At 36.0% G+C, this 19662-nt stretch overlaps 1 protein-coding gene across 1 annotated transcript in view; it reads left to right on the forward strand.

Moving 5' to 3' along the window:
• The window catches only part of LOC145292051 (dynein axonemal heavy chain 5-like), a 579775-nt gene that overhangs the window by 531733 nt on the left and 28380 nt on the right, over positions 1–19662 (forward strand). Inside the window, exons 77-80 of the mRNA XM_080138079.1 lie at positions 5862–6056; positions 13324–13474; positions 15885–15996; positions 18295–18451. Coding sequence (XP_079994205.1) covers positions 5862–6056; positions 13324–13474; positions 15885–15996; positions 18295–18451 — 615 coding nt within the window. The remainder of the gene's footprint in view (positions 1–5861; positions 6057–13323; positions 13475–15884; positions 15997–18294; positions 18452–19662) is intronic.

The following is a 19662-nucleotide window of genomic DNA, read 5'->3' on the forward strand; positions in this document are numbered from 1 at the left end:
CGACTTGACCTTTGAGAACTCTACCAAACTCCTCTGCCAATTTTGGGTCTAGACACTTGAAATTTTAGATATAGGTTCCTTGGATATGGCAACGCCGGCACCAATGCTAGTATATATATATATATATATATATATATATATATATATATATATATATATATATATATATATAGAGAGAGAGAGAGAGAGAGAGAGAGAGAGAGAGAGAGAGAAAGAAAGAGAAAAAGAAAAAGAGGGAGATAGATAGATAGATAGATAGATAGATAGATAGATAGATAGATAGATAGATAAAGCAACGATGAGCCTGGCCAGTATCAGATGAGTCACTATTTGGAAATACTAGGTGATGTATGTACTGTGTGGGATTGTAAAAATTTCCAGGTTTGTATCTGGGCACACGTTTAAAAACAAAATTGAGAAATGCCCCTCATTCTTCATTAAGACATTCATCTAGAAGGTAAACACTGATATAAAACCTGAGGTCTACTCTGTCCATGGCATTCTATTGCACTGACTGAGGTTAGCAGTGTTCCAAAACGTGTGGATGGATCTATGCAAGCCTTTACTACTATAAACAATTCATCTGGGTGGATTTCGGACAACCTAATTGTTGTGTGAACCTTATATGTCGAAATCGATGAAAGAATTGTTATATATATATATATATATATATATATATATATATATATATATATATATATATATATATATATATATAGCCCCTTTAATATATATATATATATATATATATATATATATATATATATATATATATAGAGAGAGAGAGAGAGAGAGAGAGAGAGAGAGAGAGAGAGATACAACTCTTCTTGGACTAATATCTACAGAAATTGTTTTTTGTTTTGTTTTGTTTTGTTTTGTTTTTTGCGTTGAGCACTTTTAGAATCCTTGCTTAGCAAAACTCGAGTAATAAACTTACATATATTTAGTTTACCTATAAAACTGTTTCGCCCTATCATGGCTTTTCAGTGTGATTAAAAACCGACATGTTTTTTCTAAGTGTGATTCCAAGTCCAAATACATTATTAGTCATCAAACATCAAATAGATCCAGCTATCAGCCACCACCATATGTAATAAAAAAAAAAAAAATGAAACAAAGCGACATTCACTCTAGGAGAGTTAAGCCAACTTTCTCTGAAAGTGGAAGTTGCTAGGGAATATAAAATTCACAAGCGGTTCTCAATCGCATGTACAGCAAGGGAGATGACGATGTTATGAATTGCAGTTCTTGCTGGAATGTGTCGATACCCTTCCACATAGAGTGCCTAGTATTCCTAAATTTTCACCAATCTGATCCAGGATAAGCTCAATGTTGCTTAACGTAGAGAATCTAACTCGAACCAATGTACGAACCTGATTATGCCGTAATAATCACCACATGTAACGGAAATGTCTAAATCCTAATTATGAGGTTATAAGCTACCTGAGTGCTTTATTCTTTAAGTTAAGTAAAAGCTATCTTTGTTACCAGAGAGCTCAACATACGAAGGGTAGAAAGCAAATTTATTTAATTCATTGAGAGACTTAAAAATTGAAACATTATTTTGATTCTAGAAAATGTCTCATATTTAAGAATTTAATTTAAGTCTTCACTTGAAAATTCTTCCTAAGTTGAAATACAGAAGTTGAATTTTGCTAAAGGTTGTGCCAATGTTATGCTACCTAAAACTACTTTCAAATAACGAAAAAAGAAACACTTTGCTTAAAATTAAATTAAACTAAATACAACCAACGTTACCTACTCTTATTATTTGGATTCTTCGGACTACTGTTCTTATCTTGAGTGTCATTTTCACAACGTTTCGTGTGATGTAACCTCCGACCTTCTACAAAGAGGTTACAACGACCGAAACATTGTGAGAATGGCACTCACGGTGAGAACTGTAGTTCGAAGAATCCAAATAATATTATTAATTATTGTGGAAACTACCCCATGCAAAAGATATGAACTCTTCCAAACTGCATAAATTAAGTGAGTGTACTTTTGTAGAATACGTAAGTCGGGGTTCCATCCTCGATAATCAGTCCAAAAGAAACTAGGCCATTTCAGTGGCCTTTTTTCTTTCAAACTGATGTTCTGTCTAGATCTAGGAGGACCACACTCCCAGGCCTTGCCTCCTGGCTTTCGGGAGGAGCAAGATTATCGAATGTTACCTGAGGCACCCTCACCGGAGAATGCCGACGGGGCTACTCAGGCATATTTTTGCAGAGCCAAAATGCTCTTTATTTAGGAGCACTAACTCATTTTCCCATCTTCCAATCATGTGTCACATCCTCTCGTGGTGAGAGAGAGGTAAATATTGGTCAGTGTACTTTTGTAGTCCATCATTTTTGCGGTACTTACTACGATGGTTGCTCTTTGTATGCTTTTTTTTAATATATATATATATATATATATATATATATATATATATATATATATATATTATTTTTTCTAACTCATCTCCGTGACGTGTTTTCCTTCCAGGGCCACAATAATAACCAATTCTAATCTCACAAATTCAGATACGTAATTACCTACTCTCTTTATCGCCACTACATCCGACTCAGTGCTCACTTTAAATGTGGAAAATATTTATAAATGTATTATATTCTCTAATGAGGGTGCATAAAAAAATCAAAAATGTATAAATATTTGTTTAATATAATTTAAAAATATATATTCATATTTTGATAAGATAAAAAAAAAACGTCGTTGATGATCATTATAAAAAAAAGTCTTCGTGAATGTCAATTATCAGTGACAGATTTTGTCATTCATTACGGAAATTTAACAATTGCAAGTGATTCCAAAAACTAACAAGCGTCGAATAATTGGTTAAATCGATTTTCATTCTTGTCAGAAGAAATGTTTCTGAACGAAAATGTCACTTAATGATTTAACTCAAAAATTTTTTAAGGAAAAAAAAAAACAAATAAAAAAATAACATATTCCAATTCGCTAATTATTTAAACATCTTGTATTTGAGGCTTTCCAAGTGACGAAAATGGAATGTTTATTTCAAAATTCTTTCACACTATCGACATGATTGTTGTCAAGGACAATTACATTCCTCCTTTTATCTACAGTGATATGAAGACAGTTCTCCATATAGTCTCGAGATACAATGGATACCCCCTGTAAGGTGTAACATTTCAGTAAACGAAGAGACTCACACGGTGCGTGTGTACCCGTGGGTTATCATCGGTGAACAATCAAGAAACGCAATCAATTTATAAAAATATCTTTGGTTTACACACGCACACACACACACACACACACACACACACACACACACACACACTACTATATCTTAGGTTACATATATGTATTAATAGAGAATTATCTCTATTATAATAAGTACGTAATCGCATGAATTAAAATATAAATCTAATCGTATCTTACGATCGAGTAACGCGAGAGAGAGAGAGAGAGACAGACAGACAGACAGATAGACAGACAGACAGACAGAATGAATGAATGAATAAGTTAAAAAGACAAGGCATAAAGTTAGATAGGATTTTGTTACATTATCAAGTCTAGAGCTACAAAAAGAGGAATAAGGGGGAAACCTCTTTAGGCCATCGCATTTTGAAGCTAAATGCTTCTCGTCAGAAAAGTAGAAAAGGCCAACATTATACAAAAGTAAAGCTAAAAAGACAGCACTGACTTTGAAAACATTCAAATTAGATTTGAAAAAAAAGTTTGAAAATTAGAATTGGAAGAAAAAAATTATTTTAGACGAGAGAGGGGCGATATGATGGAGATAAAGGCAGAAGGGACAGAAAAAAAACCCCATTAAATGCTAGAAGAATATACAAAAATTAGATATAAGAAAATGACTGCATGACTTGAAATGCCATATTTAAGCATATTTTATGCCCGGATCATGTTGGGTGTCCTACTAGTATATATATATATATATATATATATATATATATATATATATATATATATATATATATATATATCAATTTAAAAAATTAACTTCAAATCGAGAAGGCAAGAAGGAACTTCACGTAATGGAAAAATGTTATTTAAATGTAACTTTAGAATATTAATGCAACACAATTAAAACAGGAACATAATGAACTAGTTAATATTTAGTAGCATAGCCTTTTTGTAATTTGACAGCCTTCGAATTTTTGACCATTCTCTTGAATTAGTCTGCGGCAATACTCTGGTGAAAAAGCATTCCACTTCTCTTTAATTTTTGTACAAAGCTCTTCTCGATTTGAAATTTTATCATTGTGTAGCTGTTGCTCGATGTAATGGCATACGTTTTAGTTAGTCTGGAGATTGTGCAGGCCAATCCAAACACAAAAATCATGCTCTTCAAGGAACCTCTTGACATTACGAGCTCGTACCAGCTTTGTGAATGGGAGCGTTATCCTGCATGAAGATGAGATTATCATCCAAATTCCAGCTAGAATAGGGTAGAAAATGCTCAGTCATCATATTAATGTACTCGACCGAAATTATCAGACATTGCAAGCGAACTAGACCATTAGCAATAATAACACCCACACCAAAACTGAATCTCCACCACCTTGCAGCATTGAAACTGTGCGCCTAGGATTAAATTCTTCATCCTTCCTTTGATGGACGTACTGCCTACCATCACAGTCTAGCCTTTGGAACTTGATTTCGTTGCTAAAAATCAATTTCATGCAATATGAAGAGTCATGATCTTCATTGCATCTGACAAAGTCCAGACGGTACTTTCTGTTCTTTACAGAAATCATTGGCTTGCGTCTTGCAACACAGTCTCGCGAATTAAATTGCTTCAATCTGTTGTTAACTGAAGAAAGAGAGCACTTTTTAACAAGATTACACTGTTGTTGGATTGGAAGAACTGTTTCAAATTTGTTTCTGAGACTGAGGGTCTTGATAGTATTGCCTTACCTTTAAGAAGTAACTCCAAGACGACCAGATTTAGGGGCACCACAAACACTGACTGTGTTTTGGTGCTTTTTCACTGTCATTTGTACTGTTTTCTTATCACATTTCAATATGTAGTTGATTTCTCGTTTGGATAAACCAGAAAGGTCGAGATTAATTAAAGCTCCTGACGATCACTAACAGAAAGTCGAGGCATATAGACTAAATGTTACATAGTATAAACTGGAACAACAACAATTGCTATTAGAGATGCTTTGTTGCCTTAAAGGTAGATATTTTAAGCTGGTTTGATTTGTTGCTGCTGAGTTTCTTTTTGTCTTTTCGATTTGAAGTTATTTTTTTTAAATTGACATGAACACTAGGATACTTCATTTAAAAGTCAAATATAAACAGGTAAAAGTATAGAGGAATAAAAAGCGAACCAAATGAGGTATAGGTTGTATAAACACTTACATTCGATTTAGCTTAAATTTGCGGTTTTTGAAAAAATGACAAGTGCAGACTTTCTTTCTAGTCTCTCTCTCTCTCTCTCTCTATATATATATATATATATATATATATATATATATATATATATGACAGATGAATTTATATATATATATATATATATATATATATATATATATATATATATAAATTCATCTGTCATCCTTTTTTTAAAAATTGGAATCGCCGATCATTGCATACAAGATTCAAGCAGGTTCAGACGGTCCACAAACTTTTATAATTATTGTGTGTGTATATATATATATATATATATATATATATATATATATATATATATATATGATCACCTGACATTCCCAAATGGTCACCCATTATAGTATTACTCAGACCTAACGTCACTTAACTTCACTAATTTAATGGGAATTAGTTTGTCAACGTGATTATATGATAAAAATATTATCAGAAAAACAAATTCAACAATTTATTTTTTCTCTTTTCCTTTTGATTTGAAGGAACAACTCGATATCAACAATTTACCAATGTGGAAGCCATTGCTGTACAGTGTTGGATTCTTGCATACAACTGTGCAGGAGAGACGCAAATTTGGACCAATTGGTTGGAACATTCCTTACGAGTTCAATCAGGCAGATTTCAGCGCCACTGTGCAGTTCATACAGAGTCACCTTGATGATATGGACTTAAAAAAGGTATTTTATATCTTCACTTACTTACGAGAGTTGTCATTATGTTGACCTCAGCAGAATGACCTAAAATAAATACCATCCATGCAATCATTAATTAAATTCACAAATCCTTGTTCCAATCCAACCAAATCTGACCCACAAGATCGCATTGGGTATGTACTATGTGCCTATATAAAAGATGGCTTTCCCTGTGGTAGGGACATCTCCAGAGAAGATTCTAGCTTACCCTATATGTGCTTCCGGGTTGCACTAGCTCAAACTACTGCATTTATATTTGCTCTTTATCGCCCCCACAACAGCGGAGTTACTACCTTTAAAAGCATATCTGAGAAACTTGACCACGCCCTATCTGCTTATCCTTTAGCTAATATTCATATCTATGGAGACTTAAATGTTCACAATGTGAAATGGTTAACTCACTCAAACAAGACCGATGATGAGGGGAGGTTCTGTCATGATTTCTCCACTGGTTATGACCTCACTCAGATTGTACACGAATCCACCCATGTTCCCGATACTCACGGCCAGTATGCAAGTCTCCTAGACCTCTTTCTCACAACTTGCCCTGAACTGTGTTAAGCTTCTGTTCTGTCTCTCCTGGGATCTTCCGACCACTCAGTTGTATCAGCTAATATAAAAATGAAATATAATAAGTCCTCAGATGTACTTCTCCATCGTACAGTATATCGATACACTAAGGCTGACTGGGATAGCTTCCGTACATTTATATCGGATCTATCTCTGTGTTCCATGTTTAAAAAGGATGTGCCCTCTATAGTATCAGACCTGACAGAATGGTTAATTGTAGGTATAGACCGTTTCATACCCTCGAAAAAATTCCAACAAAAACCTAACAGCCAGCCATGGTTCTCTCCGGAATGTGCTGCTGCCATTGCGCATAGAAATCACTTTTTCCATTGCTTCCAACCTAATAGATGTACTGAGACTAAAGCTGCTTTCAGAATTGCCAGCAACCACTGTAAAAAAGTAATAAAGAACGCAAGAGAGTTGTATGCTCAGTCCATCAAGTCCAAAGTAGCTGAGCAGCGGCTTGGTTCCCACCAGTTTTGGCAAATAGTAAACAGAATCCTGAACAGAAGCGTGTGCTCTATCCCAACTATCATAAATGGACCTGAGGTAATCTCGTCAGCATCAGACAAAGCCAAACTCTTTGCCAAGAACTTTGCAGCTAATTCTAACCTTTGCTACCAAGGCTGCCAACCTCAAATATTTCCTCCTATATCAGAAAACATGCTATGTGATATACAAATATCTGTACATGATGTTGCCAAGCTAATCAAAAACCTTGATTCCAGTAAAGCAACCGGCCCTGACGGTATTCCAATTATAGTACTCAAAAGACTTCAACCAGAACTTGCGCCCATCCTTACAAAACTGTGTAAGCGTTGTCTTAAGGAGAATTGCTTCCTGTCACCGTGGAAAATCTCGTCAGTATGCCCCGTATTTAAGAATTCAAGTGATCGCTCATCTCCCTCACAGTACAGGCCAATAAGTCTCCTGTGTGTCATGAGTAAGTTGCTGGAATCTGTGTTAAATAGAGAAGTAATCAACCATCTTAGCAAAAATAACCTTCTTAGTGGCACGCAATATGCTTTCCGTTCTGCTAGATCTACAGCAGATGTGCTTACAATTATATCTCATAGGATTAGCGAATCTCTCAACGGAGGCTACCTTTCTAAGGCAATTGCTCTTGACATATCAAAGGCCTTTGATAGAGTATGGCTTAAAGGTTGACTTCACAAGATCTCCAGCTACGGTATAGCTGGAAATATCTTCTCAATTATTAAATCATTTCTCTCTGATAGGTTCATAAGAGTAGTGGTTGATGGGCAGAAATCAGAATCTCTTAGTATTAATGCTGGAGTTCCTCAGGGGTCCATCCTGGGCCCTACTCTCTTCCTGATCTATATTAATAATCTTCCAAATCACATCCTTACATCATTCATAGACATCTATGCTGATGACACTACTATCTATGGTTAGCACATCTAAGATCGTAAACGACCAAGTTCTCTCTGATTCTCTCTCCTCTGACCTTGAGCAAGTGGTACAATGGAGAAAGAGGTGGCTTGTTACTTTTAATGCATCTAAAACCAAGCTTTTATCCTTACATCAGCAACGCTCTGATCCCCATCTTGCATCAATTGAAATGAATGGCTTCGTCTTGGGGAGGCCTCATGTTTTGACAAGCTTCTGGGCTTGACCGTTACTCCTGATCTTTAATGGAACATATACATTAAATCCATTGCCAGGGACGCTGGGAAAATGGTGGGATCCTTCTGTCGATCCAGTAGATATCTCACTGCTGATGCAATTCTCTATCTATATAAGAGCCAGGTACGTCCAAGGATGGAGTACTGTTGCCACATCTGGGCAGGAGAAAGGACTTATCCTGCCTTGATAGAGTTCAAAATAGACTTCGTAGCCTTGTGGGGGATGTCCTTTTCTCTTCCCTACAACCTCTTTCTCACAGAAGAGATGTTGCGAGTTTGCCTCTGCTTTATCATTATTTTTATGGGAAGTGTTCGGTTAAGCTCCATTCTATGGTTCCCCCTCGCCAAACTTTCACAGGAAACACCCGTCTAGTAGAAAACACTATCACTAGTTTCTCCCACTCTTTATCTGTGCCTAAACCTAAGTGTAGATACCATGAGCAAAGCTTCTTTCTTAGAACTGCATGCCTATGGAATTGTTTTCCGTTTTTCTGCTTTCCAGCTGACTACAATATGGTTGTCTTCAAGTCTAACGTAAACAAGTTTTTGATGAGCCGTTCCATATAAGTTAACAAATTGACCGAATCTCCATTACTAACGGTTACTATATTGTCCAATTTCTACTGTACACTCTTTAACCCTTATCCTTAATATTGACTGGCCTTTTGGCCTTGATAAGTGTTGATGCCTATGTAAAAAAAAAAAAAAAAAAACATATTTTAGCTCCAGGCAAGCATGAAGCCACTTGATGTAAAGAGTTAAAAAAAAAAGCTGGTTATCACAAAACAGTAGATGCCTATTGGCTTTAGTTTTAAAAAGATCAAGGCTATAAGTTGGAGGAAAATAGTCAGCAGGAAACAAGTTTTTAGAAATAAGCTACTGGAATAAGAAGTTGTATTAAAAAATACTACTTCAAGGTGGTGCTACTAGATCAGGCTGTTTGAAGATACTGGCTTTCTGACCTAAAAGACACCAAATATTGATGTTACTGTTTTTCCTTGCAAAACTTGCTCTTTTTTTTTTGCAAGATTAAAAAACAAAAAAAATTTTCCTCTACAAATCAACCAAACCAAACACCATAAATAAATATTTGAAGATATAAGGAACCTGAAACATGAATTTTTTTCTTAAATTATTGGATTTTTCTTTACATGATTTGAAAAGAACTGATACGAGGGGCGTGCAATAAGTAATGCCCCTGACCCACTTCCCATAGAAGTAGAGCAACAAAACTTGGCACAGTTATTAGTCTTTTTCTACATAGGAACCACCCAGAGTTATGCATTTCTTCCATCGTTTGATGTAGCTCTGGCAACCGTTTTTGTAGAACACCCCAGCTTGGTCCTCCAACCACGACATGACTTCAGAAATCAAGGCTGCATCATTTGGGAAACGCTTTCCTTTCAAAAACAATTTCATGGCTGGGAAGAGGTGAAAGTCAGAGGGTGCAAGATCAGGAGAGTAGGGAGGATGGGGGAGGATTTCATAACCACACGCCCTTGCTTCTGATCTGGCGACATACGAGTTGTAGACCGGAGCGTTGTTCTGCAGGAGGAGGGTACATTTGCTGATCTTGCCCCGCCTCTTGATTTTGATAGCTTCCCTTAATTTCCTCAAAAGTGAAACATAATAGGCTCCTGTAATTGTGGTACCCTTTGCCAGAAAATCTGTCATCACTACACCGTCCTGGTCCCAGAAGACTGTGAGCATGACCTTGCCAATGGAGGGCTGCACTCTTGCCTTCTTTGGAGGTGGTGAGTCCAATTGCTCCCACTGCATTGACTGGGCTTTGGTCTCTGGATCATAGTGATGGACCCAGGTCTCATCCTGTGTAATCAGTCTTTTGAAAAACTTTGACTCATCTTCTTGGCACATCTCCAAATTCATCCTCAAGCACTTGACGCGTTCTCGCTTCTGGAATGGTGTGAGCAACCTGGGAATCCATCTGGCAGACACCTTATGCATGTGCAAATGGTCATGAATGATAGTTTCCACAGAGCCTGTACTAATCTTGACATCTTGGGCTATTTGGCGAATAGTAATGCGCTGATCTTCCAAAATGTTAGCCTCAACTTGACGGACAGATGCCTCATCAATGGCAGAAAAGTGGGGGGCGACCAGGTCTGGGAGCTGTTTCCACAGACTTCCGGCCATGTTTGAATTCACGATGCCAGCGTTTTACAAGGTCATATGATGGGGCATTATCACCATAAGTTTCTTTTATTTTATCAAAAGTCTCCTGTGGTGTGCATCCTTTCAAATACAAAAACCGGATCACTGCTCGACATTCAACAGGCTCTATTTCACACCTGACTCAGTTCAAACACCTGTAAAACAGAAACCACAATTAGTTCAGAGCAGTAATTTGCCACATAATCCGTAGAGATATAAATCATTGCACATGCAAAATCTCAGCTAGATCAAACAACTGGAAGTGGGTCAGAGGCATTACTTATTGCACGCCCCTCGTATGCCATAAAAAACAGCCAAACTTAAAGATCAGAGACTAGTTAATGATTAATGTTAGAAAGATTCTAATCCAGTGAATTACAATTCTTCCTTCTCTATCAGAAACATCGCTCATTGAATGTGAGAACTAAAGGATAAAATAAGGGAAGCGATAATTATGAGGCTGCCGAAAGTTAATCCAAGGTCCACTTCCTACTTTCCTTGGTACAAATAAACTGCAGCTTATGTCTGACTTGTCCATCAAGTTTTAATCATGTCAAACCGATCAATGGATGTCTCTGTTCAATCTCGAGAGACAAAGGATACCCCCCGTAGGGGTAACTGCATATGTAATTGTGAAGCAAGGGTTGCTGAATTCCAACCACACCTCTTCTGAATCGGCTCTATTTGAGTCCAGTGGCAAGAAGTCTAGGACGACTGGAAACAATGCCAGATAAGCAGAGAGCACATACAGCACCTGGAAGTCCCAAATGGTCAGTAGAACAGGTTCAACGTTGCTTAACTTTAGTGATCCAATGGAAACCGGTGTCTCAACATGTCAAATACTCTTATTTTTATCGGTATTCAGAGACTGTGACTTGTTGTTGAAGTGAAAAACTCCTCAAAAGGCAGATTTAATTCCGAATTAATGATATTTTATGCTATTATTCATTTATCAACAAAAACTTTGCATGCACTTACTTGACCATAAATCTATTTGTATATATCTTGTGTACTCTTTGACTTTATATTCATATCCTGTTTTAATGATCAATCATATATCATATATTACTTTATTTTTCATTTGCACGTGTATAAATTTCGCACAAAGCTAATAGCACTGAGTGCTTTCTTTAGTGCATGTATTATATAAACACCATTTGGCAATAGATTTATAATTCTAAATTCAATAGAAAGCTACGCTTCTAGGCAGATTCAAAGAAGAATTCAATGTTTTATTTAAGAATTTGTATGTTAACTTTTGTGTGATTTACCTGGTGGATATTGGCAGTGGAGGATTTTATTGTTGAGCGAATCATAATTTTCAGAGGATCTTCCTACTTTATCAATTAGTTACAAAATGCAAAATCTGATAGAACTTTATCTGTAAGTTTTAAATACATGAATTTGTTTAAGAAAATAAAGATACATTTGTTAAAAAAAAACATACGAGCCTTAAATGGATTTTTTTGTGTAAATTTGTAATCTGTCAAGGTAATGTTCAGAATATATTTTATTGTGATGTATCTAAATACAGTTCGTGAGTTAGATATGCATCAATACTTTACTATAAAATTTTTTTGGAATGAAAGTCTAACATAAATTATCCTTTACCACAGGAAAAAAAAATATTTTACTTTAGTTAGTTTTAAGAGATTAAGAGGCTCCGTCCTGGAGCTAACATCTAATTTCATTACGATTTTAATTAATATCTGAGAGCTCTTTGAAGAATAAACGTTGTTTCCTTTATGAATGCTATCTGTATTTCATGCCAGCTTGGTCTTCCAGGGATTGTTTCCATGTATTTCTCAAGATTATTTTTTATTAGACCAGTTGCTCCTATCACAACTGGTATAATGTTGATTTCTTTAAGGAACCATGTCGTTTTTAAATAATTTTTTAGGTCCTGATATTTTGTTATCTTTTCCCGTTCAGCTCTATTAAAGCCACAGTCATTTTGGTACAGTGACATCGATAATAAACGCAGTTCTTTCAGGTTTGTTCAATATTACAATGTCTGATTATATCTGTATGTATTTGTCATAGAACACTGTCACTTTCTCGTTTGATGTTATCGTTCATGTTCCCAGACGTTTGATGATCTGCCAAGCTGCATCTCTCCACAGATCTTCCAATGGAGGTATTTACATGCTTTGTTGTGACGAACAGTGTAGAGGCCATCTGCCGATAAGGTTTGGCATCCAAGTATTAGATGGCTCGGGCTCTTATATATTAATATGTGTTTCTAAATGTCCAACCAAATGCTGGGCCGGGGAGAGATTAATAAATAAGATTGTAGTTTTCTGTATTAATTTTTTTTTTTTTTTTTTTTTTGCTGCAATGTTGCATATCTATGTTTGATAATTGATACAATGGAATGCACTCTGACGAACTTGCTGTTCTGGTGCCCCTCTCGGCATAAATATATCTGCCAACCCGACAATCAGCTAGGTCCTATCCATTCACTGTGAAGATCCCTAGATCCCAAATGACTTTCTACTCTAATTACTTTTCTATTCGAACAGCTTGGTTTTGGAATCCTCTACCTGTTCCCAGTTTCTCTAACTGTACCAACATGCAGAAATTTAATTTCATGTGAACACCTCGCTGCACAACAAGTTTCACTTCGGATGCCTCTATAAATTTGGTTTTTAATTCACAGAAGCTTCTTCACTGGTAACATGCCTGGTTTGGGATAAATTATAGTAAAAACGATAGAAAAGGAAAAATTCTATGTAACCTGTTACCAGATTTTCAGTTCTCTTTCTGGCTGATAGCCAGCCTGACTTCTAGAAGAAAATTTATAGCTTATTTATCTCTTTTTTTATATACGCTTTTTTCTTTTTGTCTTTTTTTTTACATTTCAGGGTGTTTCATGGACGACCGTTCGATATATGATTGGCGAAGTTCAATATGGAGGTCGAGTAACTGATGATTATGACAAACGACTGTTGAACACCTATGCTAAAGTTTGGTTCTGTGAGGGCATATTGCAAGACAATTTCTGCTTTCACACAGGTACACAAAACATTGGGATAATTATTATAATAAAAACTATTAAAATTGCTAGAGTGTGGGTAAAAAATTCAACTAAATCCACAACATGTAGTGTGCAACTTGGAAAATACGGATGTGTCGGTAATAAAAAGGATTAAAAGAAAGTGGCAGCTAACAAAAGCATAACATTTATTAATAAAATATAAAAACCATAGACCTGCATACTACATTATACGTATAATTAAACATATCACTCCCATACAGATAAAATGCACAAGTTATTGTTCATTCATTCATTTCTTATGAACCAGATTATTTTATTGTAAGCATTGGTTCCCCCGATATCTTTGTAGTTAAAATACTTTCTAGAAGAACATCGACTACTTACAGGAAGAACCACATGAAAGTGGCTAACATCTTAAGTAAAACTGTTTCTGTAAAACAAAATAGAATCGAACTTGGCACAACTAGGTTTTCAGTCCATGTTGTTAACCACTTAGCTATCATAGTATATGTGTTATATGTTAAGTGCAAAACCAAAATCTTATATTATTCCTACAGTGTTTTTATCTATTAGAGGACACGCTTCAAGGTAGTCTGTTTAGTCCGGAGGCTACTGAGCAAAAGTTTTGATCACATGTCCATATGAGAGTTGCCACAAGCTCTTATTTATGAAACGAAATTTAGGGATCGCATTCTTGTTACCAAGGATTCCCAAGCTCAAAGGACATAACTTTTAGATAAAAACTGATTTCTCCAAAAGAGAGATGACGCAGGCTTTCCATACAAAACAATAAAATGCTGGTTGAATTATCTTTACTTGAATAAAAACTCTCAGTGTAAGGAGAAAGAACTTTTAAAACATATAGGTATATATATAGGTAAAGTCTATTTTCCTGGTTTGTATTTGTTTTCATCTTTTTAAATTATTATAACAAACTAGAATAATACCTGTCCCAGCATGGGTAAAATGAATTCCTCAAACATAGTAGTTTTGCATCACTTTTATGTCCTTTTATTAAAATTAAAATCAAAGTATGATGAAGCAAATCTTACATTTAGAATCCTTATTCTATATTGTGCTTGGTTTACAAGTAGTTCAACGGAATGCGCTCTAATGAACTTGCTGTATTTGAGCCCCCTCAATGTAAACACACCTGAACAAACCAACAATCAGCCAAAACCTCATCCTTTCACTGTATAGGTCATCAAATGCTGAAAAGCTTTTAATAGCTTTTCTAATAGCTTCTTTCCTCAAACTTCTAGCCTTTGGAATCCCCTCTTTGCTCCTCGTTTCTCCTGCTGTATTTTGCAAAAACATAATTGTTAAGATGAACAAACATCTTACTGCTCAACTTTCCACATGATGTCTTTATAATGGTCCTTATATGGCATAATCATGTTGATACATTGGTTCTCACCAGATTACCGAAGTTAAGCAATGATGAGCCTGGCCAATACCAGGTGGGTGACTATTTGGGAATACTAAGCATTGTATAGGGTGGCGGGACAGCACTACTGTCAAAGGAAAAAGTAAGGCGCCTCCTGTGGGAAACCCTTGAGTAAGGCTGAGAAACCACTTCAGCTCTTCCTCCTGGTCAAGGTAATGTGAGGTCATGGAAAGCAGGTGACTGATATAATTAATAAACGTTTCTGAATTTTTTTAGATGAGGATTTATTATTCGTATTATTTGAAATTTTTGAACTACTGTTCTCATCTTCAGTGTTATTTGCATAACAATTTGGTCAATGTAACCTCTGCTGAATCTTTCTGTCAAAGGGAATCCTTCTGTCAAACTTGGTAATCTGCACATCATTTTGAACAAAAAAATTTATTCAATTCACGGTGTAGACTGCTTTCATTCCATCAAACATGACTGAGAAGTCCTAAGCAATTTGCAAATTGTATTTTGGGTTGCCTACATTGATGATTCAACCTTCAACCTCCAGGAGAGTGTAACTTTTACAATTGAATTTTACCAATTATTTTATCCACTACGCCACGGGTCTTTGCAGACAAGATACACTTGAAAAAGGTCAGAGGTTACATCAATCCAAACACTGTGCACATAACACTCAAGATGGGAATAGGATCAATAAAATGTGATGACTTATGAGGACGGTTTCTAACAAGTGTGTATTGATAATAAATTTGACATAGACAATGTTGTAGCCCTCAGTGAAGTAATATTATGCCAATATGTTCCAAAAATGGGAAGATCATAGAAAGAATTTAAGGAATTCCATTTCATGTTAGTCACATGGAAGAACAAAGGAAAGTCCTTTGCAAGTGGAGGTGGAAGAAGAGTTAAATGATGATGAATATTATGAGAGGATTAAAAATAATTCATAAGATTTGATTGCCATGAAAATTTTGCAAACGTTGTTGTTGTTTAATGTCATTTTTGAAAATGATTTTCTTTGCTTCCAGGCTACAAAATTCCTAAATGCAAGACTGTCGATGATTATCGTGTCTCTATTGATGCCCTGCCACTGCTTGACACACCCGAGTGTTTTGGCCTTCATGCCAATGCAGATATCACGTATGTTGGAATGCCATTTCTAATTTTGACTATCAATTTTAATAAATTTAGTAAATTGAGATGAAATTTATTACAGGGTGGAACGATAAAAGTGTTGCCCTAAAGAAAACACTACAGTTTTATTTTAAAACTTTTACTGAAAAAATCGATTCGGGTAACTTGATTATGAAGCAGAACTGATATCTATTCAATGTATCCGCCTTCAGCCTTAATCACAGCCTTGATACTGGTCTGGAACTCAGAGCATACCTTTTCCACAAGCGCAGACGAGAGCTTGCTGAATACTCAGTGGATGGTAGCAATCAGGCTGGCTTTGGTCTTGTGGGAGATTATGTTGGTGATGTTCTCGACATATGACCAAACAAAGTAGTCCAGCTGATTCAGATCGAGGAGAAAGGGGGGGCAGTGAGAGAAGGGTACAAAGTCATAGCACTTCTTCTGAAGCCAAATCTTCTCTTCGGACTTGCAGGCAGGCACCGAGTTCTGCTGCCACATTTAGGGTCTGCCAGCGGCCATCTGATTGCACAAGGGATCACCACACTCTCAGCATATTCAGGTTCACTTTGGTGTTGACTTTCAAGCCGACTTCAAAGATGTAAGGTGGCATGATGTGGCCTTCATTTGAAACCACACCAAAGACCATAATCTTGGCCGGAAACTTTGTTTTCATTACCCTGAGCATGTTTAGTCAATGGTCTAATTGTCATAACTTAGATCGGTATAGAAAGCATGAGTTGTACAGCAGCTCATCTCTGATCTCACTTGTTGAATATCGTGTCACTTTCAGACATGATAGAAGGCTTTTGTCACTCTTGGGATTTGTAAAAAAACTGGGCAACTAGTAGATGGTCTACAAAAGCAAAAAAAGAAAACCGTAACGGAAATGGAATCCTGTCATCTTTTCTAGGGCGACAATTTTATTGTCCTGTACTTTTGAAAATCAATCTTAAAGTTAAAAATGGATTTTTAAATTCATTAATTCATCACTTACAAAACATTTTTCATTTCGTCTCACCCACGATAATTTATATAACAAGTCTTTCACACGGTGCTACTGACAACTCTGATTGAAGGCCTGTTGATAAATGTTTGATTTTTAGAGATTTGGAGAAGAAATTAAAATCAACTATATTTGAAAATACATATAATAACAATTTCAACCATGCCAGATGGATATCAAACTCTAAAAATTAGCCAACTTTATCGCATAAATGCATACTTGCACATACATAAAAGTAACACGTTGAATCGACTTATGTCTGCCAAGTTCCAATTTTTTCAATTTAGACACTTAGCAGCTATTTTTACCGGTTAAAAACAAAATCGAATTTGTTCCACAGCTCTAAAATCCTACATATCAATTTCAAGATCAAAAATTGACATAGTAATTAGGTAGAAATCATTTCATACAGACAAATAGACAGACAAGGTCACTTATATATATATGTATATATATATATATATATATATGTGTGTGTGTGTGTGTGTGTGTGTGTGCGCGTGTGTGTGTGTGTGTGTGTGTGTGTGTGTGTGTGTGTGTGTGTGTGTGTGTGTGTGTGTGTGTGTGTGTGTGTGGAGGTGTGTAATTATTTTCATTATTGTTATTCTGATATTGCTATTGTTGTCTCTGGTAACATCACGAGCTAACCCTCTCAGAATAAGTTGTATCAGAAGCGTCATAATATATGGCAGTGGATTTTGGACCCTAACCCGGCACTTTCTTGCTCGACTTCATAGCATTGACATATGATGGTTCTGCTATGTGAAATCGGACCAAACTCAACACATCAGGTAAAAGGATTTGTTGAAAGCATTGCATTTGCCCAGGTTATCCTAAAGATGAATCAATTATGCTGGTGTGGTCATGTTGCACAAACATGGATGTCCTCAGTCGTAAGAAAGTTAGCCAGCCAGAAAAAAATCTGGAAGCAACTGATTAGACAAGAGTGCAGGTTTGACACAGCTTAACCACTGAAACATGAGAACTGGAGAGCAACGACGATTGGCATTCACTGGTATTTGGGTTCTTCTTCTTCTTCTTCTTCTTCTTCTTATTATTATTATTATTATTATTATTATTATTATTATTGCTATTCTGGAAGTGGAATATTTATGCATTTAATAATATTTTCTATGTTTTCGATAAATTTAATTTTATGATTATGATGACTATGTAACAATATCATCGTTTTATATCATTTTAACCCCCCCCCCCCAGGCAATGTTGGATCCTTTTCTAAATGTTTGTGTACATAGAAATTCTGGATACAAACAATTTGAATCTGTTTATTCTTGTAGATATCAGACAAATACCGCGAATGAGATGCTGGCAACTATTGTGAATATCCAACCAAAAGATGCAGGCGCTATTGGAGGTGAGACGCGAGAAAGCGTCGTTTATAAAATGGCCAATGATATGTTAGAAAAATTACCTGAGGATTATAAAGCATTTGAGGTAAGTTAGTTCTTTCATTTTATCCTGACACTAGTTAGACCCGGGTCCCTTCGGTTACCTGGAAAATTTGACGAAACCAGGTAATTTACGCCTCCAGAAGTAAATTAACTGGAAAGCATTACTCTTTTTACAGAAAATGCAAAATATTTATCCATGATGTAGAAAATATTTGTAAATAGGGAATAGTCAAATGAAACAAGAAGAGTAGAAAGTGGATCTAGGATTTACTTTCAGCAGTCTCGTAACTCTTCTTTTTTTGTTTTTACTGATTTTCACCCAAAACAAGATGTGTTGCCACTTGTATGTAAGGTGCTACTATTTAAGACCAAAGCTACAGGAACACTATGTGCTGAGTTGAGTAGGCAGGTGTCTGTTCACATTACACTTGAACTTCTGCATATTAGTACAGTTAGGGAAGCAGAGACCCAGGAGGGAATTCCAAAGTCTAGCTGATCAAAAGGAAGAAACTATTAGACTAGAAGGCTTTCTGATATTTAGGAGTTGCTATAATGTAGGCGTGGGATTTTGCTGCTTGTAAAGTTAGTCAGGGTATCTACACTGAGGGGGTACAAGTGCTTCCAGTTCGTCCGAGCATATTCCATTGAAGTACTTGTAAAACAAGCACAGAGATGCAACATTTAAGCGATGGGACAGGGATTGGAGTTGGGTTGACAGTGTAAAACCATATTAGGTTGGAGACTCTTTTTTGAACCCTAAGAGCAAGAGAATAATAGCAGATGCACCAGTCGAGATGTGACAACTATACTCCATGCATGAGCAAATAGTTGCTTTGTATAGATATAGGATACTCTCAAGTGTGAATAATTTTCTAGCACAGTAGAGATAACCCATCGTCTTTGCAACAACCTTAGCAATGTCCTCAATATATTTGTTCCAGCCTATGTTGCCTGTGAATGTTAGGCCGAGGAGTTTGAATGAAGAGGTTTCAGCTTGCATATTATTAGTCATGGCAATCAGTGGTTGAGAGGGTTTCTTGTAACTATTAAAGGAAAGCAGCTTAATCTTAGTAGCATTGAATATTACTATCTATTTACGTCTCCATTCTATGATAGATTGGAGGGTTTTTTTTTTTTTTAATGTTTCAGCCATTGCCTTAGATATGTGTTCATTTGTTTTCCCTTCGTATCTGTTATAGAGTGTGCTGTCATCATCAAATATACCCATCTCGGAGAATTTTATCATGAAGATCA

This window comes from Euprymna scolopes, chromosome 13 (assembly GCF_053919585.1).
Source record: "Euprymna scolopes isolate OS-2025 chromosome 13, ASM5391958v1, whole genome shotgun sequence".
Lineage (NCBI taxonomy): Eukaryota > Metazoa > Mollusca > Cephalopoda > Sepiida > Sepiolidae > Euprymna > Euprymna scolopes.